The sequence below is a fragment of the Artibeus jamaicensis genome, unplaced genomic scaffold (assembly GCF_021234435.1).
Source record: "Artibeus jamaicensis isolate MK-2021 breed Jamaican fruit bat unplaced genomic scaffold, CSHL_Jam_final contig_851, whole genome shotgun sequence".
Lineage (NCBI taxonomy): Eukaryota > Metazoa > Chordata > Mammalia > Chiroptera > Phyllostomidae > Artibeus > Artibeus jamaicensis.
Window position 1 is genome coordinate 11,459,141 of NW_026521986.1, and position 12,175 is coordinate 11,471,315.

The 12,175-nt window shown below is 46.1% G+C and overlaps 1 protein-coding gene across 13 annotated transcripts in view; it reads left to right on the plus strand.

The window, feature by feature from the left end:
• SIPA1L1 (signal induced proliferation associated 1 like 1) overlaps window positions 1-12,175 on the plus strand; it is a 330,234-nt gene that overhangs the window by 304,501 nt on the left and 13,558 nt on the right. For all 13 annotated transcript variants that reach the window (XM_037127445.2, XM_037127433.2, XM_037127485.2 and 10 more), the window contains 3 exons: window positions 3,233-3,472; window positions 4,762-4,927; window positions 9,900-10,146. In XM_037127445.2, the coding sequence (XP_036983340.2) occupies window positions 3,233-3,472; window positions 4,762-4,927; window positions 9,900-10,146 (653 nt within the window). The remainder of the gene's footprint in view (window positions 1-3,232; window positions 3,473-4,761; window positions 4,928-9,899; window positions 10,147-12,175) is intronic.

The window sequence follows — 12,175 nt, forward strand, 5'->3', positions numbered from 1 at the left end:
TGAGATGAGTGTTCACAGTGTGCACACACCCAGGTCGTCACTCCCCAGATCAAGAGCTAGAACATACCAGTGCCCAGACAGCCTCCCCCCGCATGCCTTCCCCAGTCGTGCCCATCTCCTCCCCACAGTGAACACAACTCTGAAGCCTAAACTCCTAGACTCACGTTGCCTCTTCGGGGGCTTTATATACATGGAATCACACCATGTGTTTTATTCTGTGTCTGGTGTCTTTGTCAATGTTATGTTGGTGAGATTCACCCACGTGTTGCAGGTCGCATTAGTTTATTTTCATTGCTGGAGTAAAATTACATTTTGGGAACACACCACAACTCATCTGTTCTGTTGATGCACATTTCGAGTGTTGCCAGTATGGGGGTGTTACAAATTCTTGTGCATGTTCTGTGGTACATAATGTGTATGAATTTCTTTTGCATGTTGACCTAGGAGTGGGTTGCTAAGTCACAGTACACACACACACACACACACACACATTTGACTTTAGCAGAGATTGTGAACCAGTTTGCTAAAGTGGTTATAACAGGTAACTCTTACCAGACATAGAAGAATTCTAATGGATTCACATCCTCTCTATCACTTCCTATTGTAAGTGTATAATTTTAGTCTTGTGGGAGGGTGTGTAGTTGTCCTTCCTTGTGGCCTTAATTTGCATTTTCTGATAACTGGTGATACTGAGCACCAGTGTGTACTGGTTTTTGAGATGCCCTCTTTGGTGAGATTCCTTTTCAGATCTTTGCCCATTTTTCTACTGGGTTGTCTCAGGAGTTGTGTGTTCTGGACAGAGCCCATAGTTGGAGATGTATTTTACATGTTTTCCTACTCTGTATCTTCAGGGGAACAGACGTTCTTTTAATGGGATTCAACCATTTCCTTTATGACCTTACTAAAGAACCTCTGCTTCGTTCATGAAAACGTCCTCCCACATTATAGTCTAGAATCTTTAGATTTACATTTAAATACACAATCCAAATGCAAACAATTTTTAGGTGAGGTATGAAGTGGGGATTTAAGATTCATTTTCACCTATGTGTACTATCTCAGAACCATTAGGGTTTGGGGTTGTTGGATTTTGTTTTTGTTTTTGTTGGGTTTTTTCTTGGTTTGCTTTCCTTTTCTTCTTTTTAACTTTAGAATAGTTTTGGGGGTACAGCAAAATTGCCTGAGTGGGACAGATCATGCCCATATGCCCCGCACCAGGTTCCCATGTTTCACCCTCTCATTACTCTAGTACATTTGGGGCAGCTAAGGCATCGGTACTGATAACGTCATCATTCCCTGAAGTGCATACGGTATTCAGATCAGCACCAGAGTTTTCCACAAATGGAAGTGCTGTTAAGGGATGCTTGGAGAGCATCCTCTTAACTAAATCTTCAGCCACGTAGTCCATCATCGCAGGAGGAGACAGCTGTCTTTGGCCTCAGCCCCAGCTGGGAGAACTCAGTAGGGCTCAGCAGTGTGAACTCAGGTCCTGCGAGTCTCTGGGGAGGAAGTATGGAAGTCCCGTGAGTAAAGGCCCTCCAGGTATTCTGCCTTTCTGAGTTTTAAAAGTGTAATGAGTGAGTAGCCTTATCCTTAACCCCTAGAGTCTGGAGTTTTATTATCTTTAACTAATGTTTGAAATATGTTTACATTTAGTCACAGACTATACATTATTTATCTTACTAGAGTTTGTACCTTTTGACCACCTTCACCCATTTCGACTCCCTCCCCGACCTCTGGCAACTACCAGTCCGTTCTGTTTCTGTGAAGTTTTTTTGTTTTGTTTTTTTTAGATTACATGTATAAGTGAGATCATACAGTATTTGTCTTTGTCTGACTTATTTCATTTAACATAATGCCCTCAAGATCCATTTATGTTGTTGCAAGTCGCAGGATTTTCTTCTTTTTACAGCAGAATTCTATTCTAATGTGTGTATAATACACCACGTTTTCTTTGTCCATTCATTCACTGGTGGACACTTAGGTGGCTTTCGTGTCTTGGCTATTATAAATCATGTTGCAGCGAATGCAGGGACACACAGGTCTTTGAGGTAGTGTTTTTGTTTTCTTTGGATCGACACCCAGAAGTGGAATTTCCAGATCATATGGTAATTCTGTCTTTTATTTTCTGAGGAACCTCCATACTTCTTTCCATAGTGGCTGCACCGATCCGCAGTCCCACCCACAGTGCGTAGAGGTTCCCGTTTATTCACATCCTCTCCAGCACTTGTTGTTTCTTGTGTTTTTGATAATGACCATGCCAACAGGTATGAGGTGATACTTTATCGTGGTTTTGACTTGCATGTTCCTGGCAATTACTGATGTTGGCCATCTCTGTGTCTTTGGGAAAACAGTCATTTCAGATCCTCTGCCCATTTTTAATCGACTTGTTTTTCTCTTCTGTTGAGTTATGTGAGTTCTATATATATTTTGGGGGGATATATATAGACCCCTTATCAAATATATATTTTCTCTCATTTCATGGGTTGCCTTTTTATTTTGTTGGGGTTTTGTTTTTTGTAGGGGGGTTTTTTTGGCTGTAAGCAGGTTTTTAAATCCCACTTTTTTGTTTTTGCTTTTGTTGCCTTAACTTTTGGTGTCAGACCCAAAATATCATTGTGAAGGCAAGAAACTCACCCCCTATATTTTCTTTGAGGAGTTTTATAGTTTCAGATCTTATACTTGGGTCTTTAATCCATGTGGAGTTGATTTTCGTGTTTAGTATAAGATAGTTCATTCTAATCAGCTTTTAGATGCCAGTTGCCGTGGGTAGGGAGATCTCAAGGTTAAGGTGCCCCTTTGACCTTGGATGTGTGTGGAAGACTATGCCTGACACAGTCTCCTCCCCCGTTTTTGGCCTGGGCCTGGGCAGCATCACAATGACCCCTAGTTCTACGAAAGGCGAGACAGCACCGAGACTGCTAGGCCCTTTCCTGCAGACGCCCCCATCACTCACCTCTGTAGGCTTCGCTATTCACAAACGTAAGTGGTGCCAGCATGTTTCAGAGTGTCCCTGAGAGTCTTAACTATTTGTACATGTCTTTCCCTGTGACAGCAGACATTTAAATTATAGAGAGAAAACCAGGAAGGCCAGCCAGCGTTTTATGAAATACTCACTGGTCTTTAGCCCGGCAGTAACCCCCACCCCGGGTGACACTTTGTGACACTTCCATGGCTGAGAGGCCGACCCCAGACGCACACTCGGGTCATCTTGTCTTTGCCCTGCTTCCCGCAGCACCGTGAGCTCCCGTCACTCCGCCAGCCCGGTCGCCTTCCCCAGTGCCAGGGGTTCACCGAAGGAAGAGCTCCATCCTGCCACCTCCGCGCAGCTTACGCCTTCCTTCTCCTCTTCCTCATCCTCCTCATCCGGTCCTAGGACTTTCTACCCTCGCCAGGGCGCTACCAGCAAGTACCTGATTGGATGGAAAAAACCCGAAGGAACCATAAACTCCGTGGGATTTATGGACACAAGAAAGTGAGAATTCTTTTGTGTCTCTTACTTGGTGGTTTGCTTTTAACATGACAGAAAGCAGAGAAGTTCAGGACGATTTTCTGTGGCCAAAGGGGCCAGGCTGGGAGGTGGGAAAGAGCTGATTTGGTAGGAAGATTGTTATTTTCCTAAGTAAAACTTGTCTCAAATTATTTCTGCCTCTCATTCCTTAAAAAAGATGTATTGCAACATGTTCAGATTGGAGAATCTTAGATCTCCCACAAAACAGTACAGTCGTCCCCCTTACCCGTGGGAGATGCGTTCCCCACCCCCCAGTGGATGCCTGAACCACAGATGATACCTAACCCTATATATATACTGGTTTTTCCTATACATACATACCTTTGATAGTTTCATTTATTAATCAGACACAGTAAGAAATTAATAGCAATAACTGAAAATAAAATAGAACAGTTTTAACAATGTACTACAATAAAAGTTACATGAATGTGGCCTCTCTGTGATAACCGGACTTGGCACCTGAGACTCAGCTGGGAAGTGACCAGTAGGTGGGCAGTGTGCGCATCTGTGGGTGTACTGGACAAAGGGAGGACCCCCTCACAGGCGGGAAGGTATGAGGTTTCATTCATGCTACTCAGAGTGGCCCACAGTTTACCACGTGTGAATTGTTTATTTCTGGATTTTCCCATCAACACTTTTGGAAGGTGGTTGGCGGTGAGTAAATGTAACCACAGAAAGCAAAACTCGGATAAGAGGGGACTGTTGCTGTGCCTGGAGAGCAGTCTTCAGAATGGCCAGCCCTCTGCTGAGAAGACCAGCACCGTCCCTTTGAGGACGTTAATGCAGCCTTTCCATTTAATCTTACCTGGGCCGGGAGGCACCAGGGGAATATTAGAAAGTAAGCGACTACATAGATAAAGGGCTTTTTACAAAGTACAGTAAAAAAAGAAAGAAAGAAAAAGAATAAATGATTCATTTCATTATTTTGTTTTTGTCTGTACAGAGATTGCATTTGGGATCCATAACCTATGGTCTTTTATTAATGAGTCTGTTGCTAATTTTGGCATAGTAGAGCTAATTATTTCCTGTAAAAGAATGATTGTTTCATCAAACTTTTTATTTTGTGTTTCAAATTGGTTTTGTTTCTTTAACAAGAATTTATCTGAGTAGCTTCTAATGTAATTGAACAGAAGTAATTCTCACTTTTCTCTCGTATAATATTTCTCCATGACTTAATGTCCTTCAGAGCCCATTGTGCCCTTCAGTCAGCCTTTACTGACTTAGCTCCTGCCATCTCTTTGCTTTTATTCAAGGCGTCATCAGAGCGATGGGAATGAAATAGCCCACACCAGGCTGCGAGCCTCGACCAGGGACCTCCGGGCGTCTCCTAAGCCAAGCTCCAAGTCCACCATTGAAGAGGATCTCAAGAAACTCATCGACCTTGAAAGCCCAACTCCAGAATCCCAGAAGAACTTTAAGGTACCAGACAGCAGGGGGAACAGCAGGTGGAGAGAGGCCAGGCTGGACGGAGCTGCTCACTGGGCACACCCTCCAGCAGGTGTCGGTTCCCAGCTCCTCCCACCATCCCCCATCGACTTCCCAGTAACTAGTTCACAGCGTTCTCCACACGCTCTGTTCCCTCTGTTCCTGCAGCCACGTCCTTCTTGTCTGGGTTTAGGTCAGCCTGCCCCAGCCCCCTGGCCCTCTCCTCTCCGCTGCACCTGCTCCCAGTACATAAGCTGCACTTTTCTCTAGGGCGTCACCCCTCATGCCTCCGCAGAGGCCTCTGGGGCCCCCTTGTCAGACAAAGTTTCCTCCAAGGGCTTCAGTGCCTTCTGTCCAAAGGGCTCCCCTCTCCCACAAATAGCCCCTGCCCCGTGTGCCCACAGCACTCTGCACTCTGGCCTTGCTTCCGCCTGCTGGCCCTGGCCACACAGACGTGCCTGCTGTGCCCGGTATGCTCCCCAGTCCAGCACCCTGTGTCTGCACACTTTCCTTCAGAACTTTCCAGACTCTCTCTACTTTATGGAGCCTCCTCTCCGTTCCCTCCCAGAATCCCAGGCTAGACCTGCCTTCTCTAGAATCCAGCCTCTCTGCCCTTCAAGTCCAGAGCAGTTGCTCAGAGTTGATGTTCATGTGTCAGTGACTGCACCTTTGGACGGCTGTGTGGAAGGGTTTGTTCTGCTCACCTCAGCTTGGAGGACCCCCGAGCCTCCCTAAGGCTGCCCGCTCTCGTCCTCCGAGGTGTGCCCTCTCACACTGCAGGGCTCGGGGCCAGTGTGCGCCACTCAGGCCCCGAGGTATTGCCCTCTGAGTGCACGGCACTTCTGTCCGCAGTGTCTCAGGGAGCCCCAGGAGACAGGTGTCTGCCCCCCAGAGGGTCACGGCAGTAAACTTTGACGTGTTCTGCTCACTAGTGCTTAGTTAAATGATTTGTAGTCTGTTTGAAGTGATTAGCAAGCTTAATTTACGAACTTGGAGAATCGATTGAAATGGAAGGCAGGCTATTAACTACTCGCCATCCCCCAGCTGTGCTCAGAATGCCAGGAAACGTGCCTGTCTGGAGGCGCTGTGTGGTCTTGTCCCGCTGCGGCTTTCTCCCCACGATTCCACATGCGTGTTCCTCCAGTTGGGGCAGGTGTGCCCCCTAAACCCGCAAATCAGCACCTCCAGAACTGAAGTGTACTTCCAAGACCACTGTGGAATTCGGCAAAAGAAACGATTTATTAACATAAACATTAAGATCGTAAATCATTTTAAAGACTTGCCATTCTTGATTTCTGTAATTTCTGTTTTATAAGCCAGCACTTAACAGTTCTGACTCATCACCCAGAGTACAAATGGTTTCCTTAGCAACCATGCAAAAGATAGTGCTTGAAATTTCTTTCTTGTCCATCAGAACCCAAAGAGGTGTATTAAAATGTTTAAGGACCAGTTTAAAAATAAAAATTATATCACATTTTTTCTTAGATTCAGAGGAGAATTAAACTTGCCGTGAAAGGCATCTTTCCTCCACTTCTTAGTTTAACATGTTCGGAAAGGGGCCGGCTGAGAGCTTTCCTGCTTCTCCTTCACTCACGCACTGGAAATAATTGAAAGCAAATGTCTGTTTTGCCATTATTTTAGGTCTTGGCTTTTATTTATTTCCAAAATGAATTACTTTAAAACATCCCTATTTGAAATGGGGGTGTACATTCTTTATGTTGTGATGATATTACTGTCAGACCCTCTGCAAAGAAAATGCTTCTGCCAATGAAACTGTTACTGGAAGCAGGAGCTGGGAACACCCTGTATTTCCTCCAGTTTCATTCTTTTTAGTTTGGTTTCAGGTAAGTTCAGCTAAGTAGCTCCGTGTGTCTTCTGAGATTTATCATCTGAATGACCGTGGCTCTGCTGTGTCAGTAAGGCCAGTGTACCCATGGAAAGTCTCCCAGGTCACGCCTGGCTCCAGGCTCCAAGCCACTGCAGCAGGCTTCGGGTGCCAGGAGGGGCCAGCTTCAGGCTGTGGCAGTTGAAACCCACGCACACCACATTGGCCTTATTGGCCAGCAAGTGCTACCAGGGAGAGCTCATTAATTCCAGTCCAGCGTCTTTCCCAGGCTCTTCTGCAGCCGAGCAGATACCGGATGTCTGGCGGTGCCCTGCTGGGCAGGCTGCACTGTGGGGTGGAGCTGCAGGGCCCTGTGCAGAGGCTGTGGAGCTCCCACCTCTGGGGAAATGGCAGAGCTGTAGCATTCTAAGAATCCTCGGCCTGTGGAGATGAAACAACCCTATTTGCCATGAGGGCTGCTTTACAGTGGCAAGTGAGCAGACAGTAGTGCAAACCAGTGGTCCTGCCTTCCTGCCAACACTCTCAGGTACGGACCACAGGAAGTGGCCCAGGCAGATCCGGTGTTCAGAAGACCTGATAGCTACTTATTGCAAGTACGGGGAACCCAATTCACTGAGAGCTAGGAGGACTGGAAAAGGGAGAGAACAGGAGACTGACCTGGAGCAAGGTTCCGCCTCTCTAGGCCATGATCCTCAGCTTTGAAAAAGGGGACCAGAGTAGATCAGTGGTGCTCAAACAGTTTCAAAGCTCAGAAAACTTTTTTTTTTAATAAAATTATCCATGGGAGCCAATACGTAGAACTGCAAAAGCAGAGTTTCTGTGATGGGAGGGGTGGATGTCATGGGCCCCTGGGTTCCGCCTGAACACCTCCTCTCCCCAGGAAGTGGTGTTGTGATGAGCACCTCGGGTTCCCTGGAGTACAATCCGCAAACCCCACGGCCTGATGCTGTCTCGCATCCCTTCCCAGCAGGCCATCAGTTTTCATTGGGGTTCTTTCCACAGTGGGCCGGTAGCCCTGGGCGGGGCCAGTGGCAGTCTCAGGTCTGACCTGCAAGAAAGGTAGAGCATGCTGCAAGGACCAGAGAGGTGTGCACACTTCTAAGACTGAAGTTGAAGGGCAATGGGGCCAGGAACCATCCGAACGAGTTGGGACAAGTCTAGGTCCTGCTACTTTTTGGTGGGCAGAATGCATCTTAAGTGCATTGCTTCCTTCCGTCGCATATCCTGCCTGCCTTTACTACAGGACGTTGTAACTTCTGGTAAAGCACACTGCGGCTCGAAGGGCCTCTCTGAATTCAAGGCAGCTGTTTGCAGCTATGAGGTATATTAATATTTCCCGAAGGGGCCGAAACTAGACTTGGGGGAAATTTTCTCTCTTGTAAAACCACCAGGGTGGGAATGCTCACTGGAGAAGGAAATCCCTTTGCTGAACCCAGAGCACCAAAAAAAAAAAGATTGACGACAGGTTTTGAATGGACGGATCTGAGATCTGACTCAGTAGTCAGAAGCCTGTGTGATAGTCCTAGAGCCTAGCAGATGGAAGAGAGATGACCTGTGTGTTTGTTGCTGTTTTAAATTACGATTGCCAAGCCATTTAACCTCTCTAATGCCCACTCTTCTCTGAAAAGTGAGAAGAGAAATCGTTATTTCTGTACCAACTTCCCTCCACTTAAAGACTCACAGAACATTTATCATAGCGGCTGCGTTCTCTAGGCAAGCACGTGTGTGCCTGGGCTTAGCTCATCATGAATTTTTTAAAGCAAGCACAGTGTTTGCACAATTGGCTACTCCTGAGACTCATTTACAATGTTTTTGATTAATACTCTTTTATATATTTATGCAGCAACTGTGCACACCACATTGTGGGTAATGTTGACTTGATTAACCTGTGGTGTGTTGAGTGGAACAGTGTTCAGCCCATAGCACATGAATGAACCCAAGTGTCAACTCTGTCCTCTCTCTGTCCTCTCTAAATGGAGCTGCTGCTGTGTGATGGGCCCTCTGCCTCTTCCAAGTGCCATGGGAAGTCCCACTGAGCTTCCTGCCGGCACTGACTCAGCCCTCCTACTCACATCTTTACCTGTTCCCCACATTGTTCCCCCTGCCAAGGTGAACGGTGGTCTAAGAGGCATTGAATAAATAGCAGCTTTGTTGTTAACAGACCAGATACTCGGTTGGCTTTCAGGATACTGAATATTTAATTATTATTAACATGTCTGTTGTTTCTCAGTGAATGGGATTCTCAAAAGCTTGCTATTTGCAGAAAAATCAGAAGTAAAATCAAGTCTGGTCACAAAGACAAGGGGCAGCAGTACAATACAGCTATCTGGAACACGTGTCACTTTTCTACATGCATATAAATATTTGTCATTTATAAAGACGACTTCCCTATTTTCATTTCATGAATAGAAATCTGCCTCAAAAAATAGATTGTTGCCAAAGCTCATTAAATATAACTATAGCAGTTAGTCAAGAGCCTCCTATTCTTTGGGTTAATATTTGGTGACGATCAGACGCTCTTGTTGCGCAGCACACAGGCAGTCACTCGACAAGCTTCTGAGGGTGCCTTCCCGGCCCCGTGGCTGTTCCCTCGAGGGCTCCAACAATATTTCCTAATACGCCTTACGATGTGCGCCACCGTGAAGGGCCCCATGTTTCATACGCCTTACGATGTGCGCCACTGTGAAGGGCCCCATGGTTCACTTAACCCCTGGTGATCCTGAGGGATGTCGTGCCCCCGTTTCACAGACAAGGACTTGGGCTCAGAGAGACCGCATGACCTGGTCAAGGACAGCAATCCAGTGCAACAAACTCACGTTTGTGTGCTCCTCATCTCGTTCTGGCCCGTGACGCAGTGTTGATGGGTCTCTTAATGACATACCTGAACTCGGTACTGAGCACGGATGGGCAGCGTGCGGGGCCTTGGGGACGTGGTGGGCAGCAGCTCTCATTTTGGCTGGAAGGCCGTGGTGGACCTCGAGGCTTGCTCGTCGGGCTCTGGGATTTGACAGCGTGTGTCTGAGAGCAGTTTCTGTTAACCCGTCGTTCCCCGCAACCTGTGTCTAGGGCGTGCGACGGACGGGAAAACTGACCTTCCGCTGTCTTCGCACTGTTTTTCAGTTCCAGGCGCTCTCCTCGCCGCAGTCTCCTTTCCCTACCACCCCCACCTCAAGGCGGGCCCTGCACCGAACGCTGTCGGATGAGAGTATTTACAGTGGCCAGAGGGAGCACTTTTTCACCTCAAGGGCTTCGCTCCTGGACCAAGCCCTGCCCAATGATGTCCTCTTCAGCAGCACGTACCCTTCTCTCCCCAAGTCTCTGCCGTTGCGGAGGCCTTCGTACACCTTGGGAATGAAGTCATTGCATGGTAAGTGGGTCCGTGGCTTCAGCTGAATGGCCCTGCTAATGACGACAGTGTCCCCAGAAACAGCTGTCATTCACTTTGCTCAGGGAATGACAACTGGAGGGAGTGCCGCTCACAGGCTCCTGTCATCTCAGCTTACCCGCACACCTCATCCGGCCTCTTGGCAGCAAGCCCAGACCCCAGGGTACAGTCGGCCTCACCAGGCCATAAGTCACCCGGGATGCTCATGGGGTTTTTTAATTAGGGTATAATTGACATACAACATTGTATCAGTTTCAGGTGTTCAGCATAATGATTGGTATTTATTTATATTGCAAAATGATCACCACAGTGCGTCTAGTTGCCACCATCTGTCACCGTACAAAATTGGGTTGTTTTTTTATGAGAATTTTGAAGATTTACTCTCCTAGCAACTTCCAACTATGCAGTACAGTGCAGAATGGGGCAAAAAATAGGTTTACAGTGGTTCATATGGAAAATAACACAATAATTACTGAGTAATAATACAAGAATAAACTTTGTGTTTCGTGTACTCAGACTACAGACCTACTTGTCCCCCCATATTATTAACCGCACTCACTGCTCTGTGCATCCTCGGAACCGGCCTTTCTCTGCCAGACCTTTTACAGTTGGCGCAGGGCCCTCACGGCCCAGTGTGTGGCTAATCGCAAGAGTGCATTTTGTATGGCTGGATAATATTTCGTGGTGTATATATACCACATTTTCTTTATCCATTCCTTCATCAGCGAACACTTAGGTTGATTCCATATCTTAGCTATTGCAGTGAGCACTAGGGTGCATGTATCTTTTCACATTAGTTTTTATTTTTGGAGGGTAAATACCCAGAATTGGGAGTGCCGGATCACATGGCGGTTTTATTTTGAGGAGCCTCTCGACTGCTTTCCAGAGAGGCTGCACCAGTTGCGTTCCTGCCAGCAGTGCACAGGGCGTCCCTTTTCTGCACAGCCTCGCCAGCACTTGTGTCTTGCCTTTTTGATAGCAGCCATTCTAACAAGAGTGAGGTGACATCCCACTGTGGCTTTGTTTTGCATTTTCCTAATGGTTAGTGATGGTGAGCATCTTTTTATGTACCTGTGGGCAATCTGTAAGTCTGAGAAAAGTCTGCTTAGATCACCTGCCCATTTTGTCTTCATAGTGTTTGATGTTTGCTATTGAGTTGGAAGTTCTGTGTATTCTGGATATTAACCTCTTATCCAATATATTATTTGGAAACATTTTCCTCGTCAGTAGGTTGCCTTTTCATTCTGTTGATGGCCTCTTTGCTGTACAGGAGCTTTTTAGTTTGATGTGGTCACACTTGTTTATTTTTGCTTTCGGTGCCTTGTAAAAACTTATTGCCATAACTAATGTCATTGCCATAACTGATGGAAGGGGTATGTCTACGAGCAGTGGGTTACAAAATTACCACCTATGTTTTCCACTGGGAGTTTATGGTTTCATGTCTTACATTCAAGCCTTTAATCCATCTTGAGTTAATTTTTTGTATGGTGTAAGTTAGTAGTCCAGGTTCATTCTTTTGCATGTGGTTATTAATTTTCCCAGCACCATTTATTGAAGAGACTGTCCCTTCCCCATTTTCTGTTCTTGGCTCATACATTGTTAATTAATCAACCATATATGTGTGGGTTTATTTCTGGACTCTTTATTCCAGTGATGTGTATTTCTGTTTTTATACCAGTAGTGTAGTTTTGATTACTGTAGCTTTGTAATACAATTGGAAGTCAGGAAATGTGATGCCTCAACATTTGTGTTTTGTTCTTTCCCAAGATTACTTCATTTGTCTTTCCCAAAATTACATTAGTATTTGAGGTCCTTCGTGATTCCAAACCAATTTTAGGATTGTTTGTTCTAGTTCTTTGAAAAATGCCATCAGTAGTTTGATAGGGATTGCCTGGAACCTCTCCATTCCTTTGGGAGTGTAGACATTTTAATGATATTAGTTCTTCCAGCCCATCAGCATGGTATATCCTTCCATTTATTTTTGCTGTATTCAGTTTCTTTCTGCAGTGTC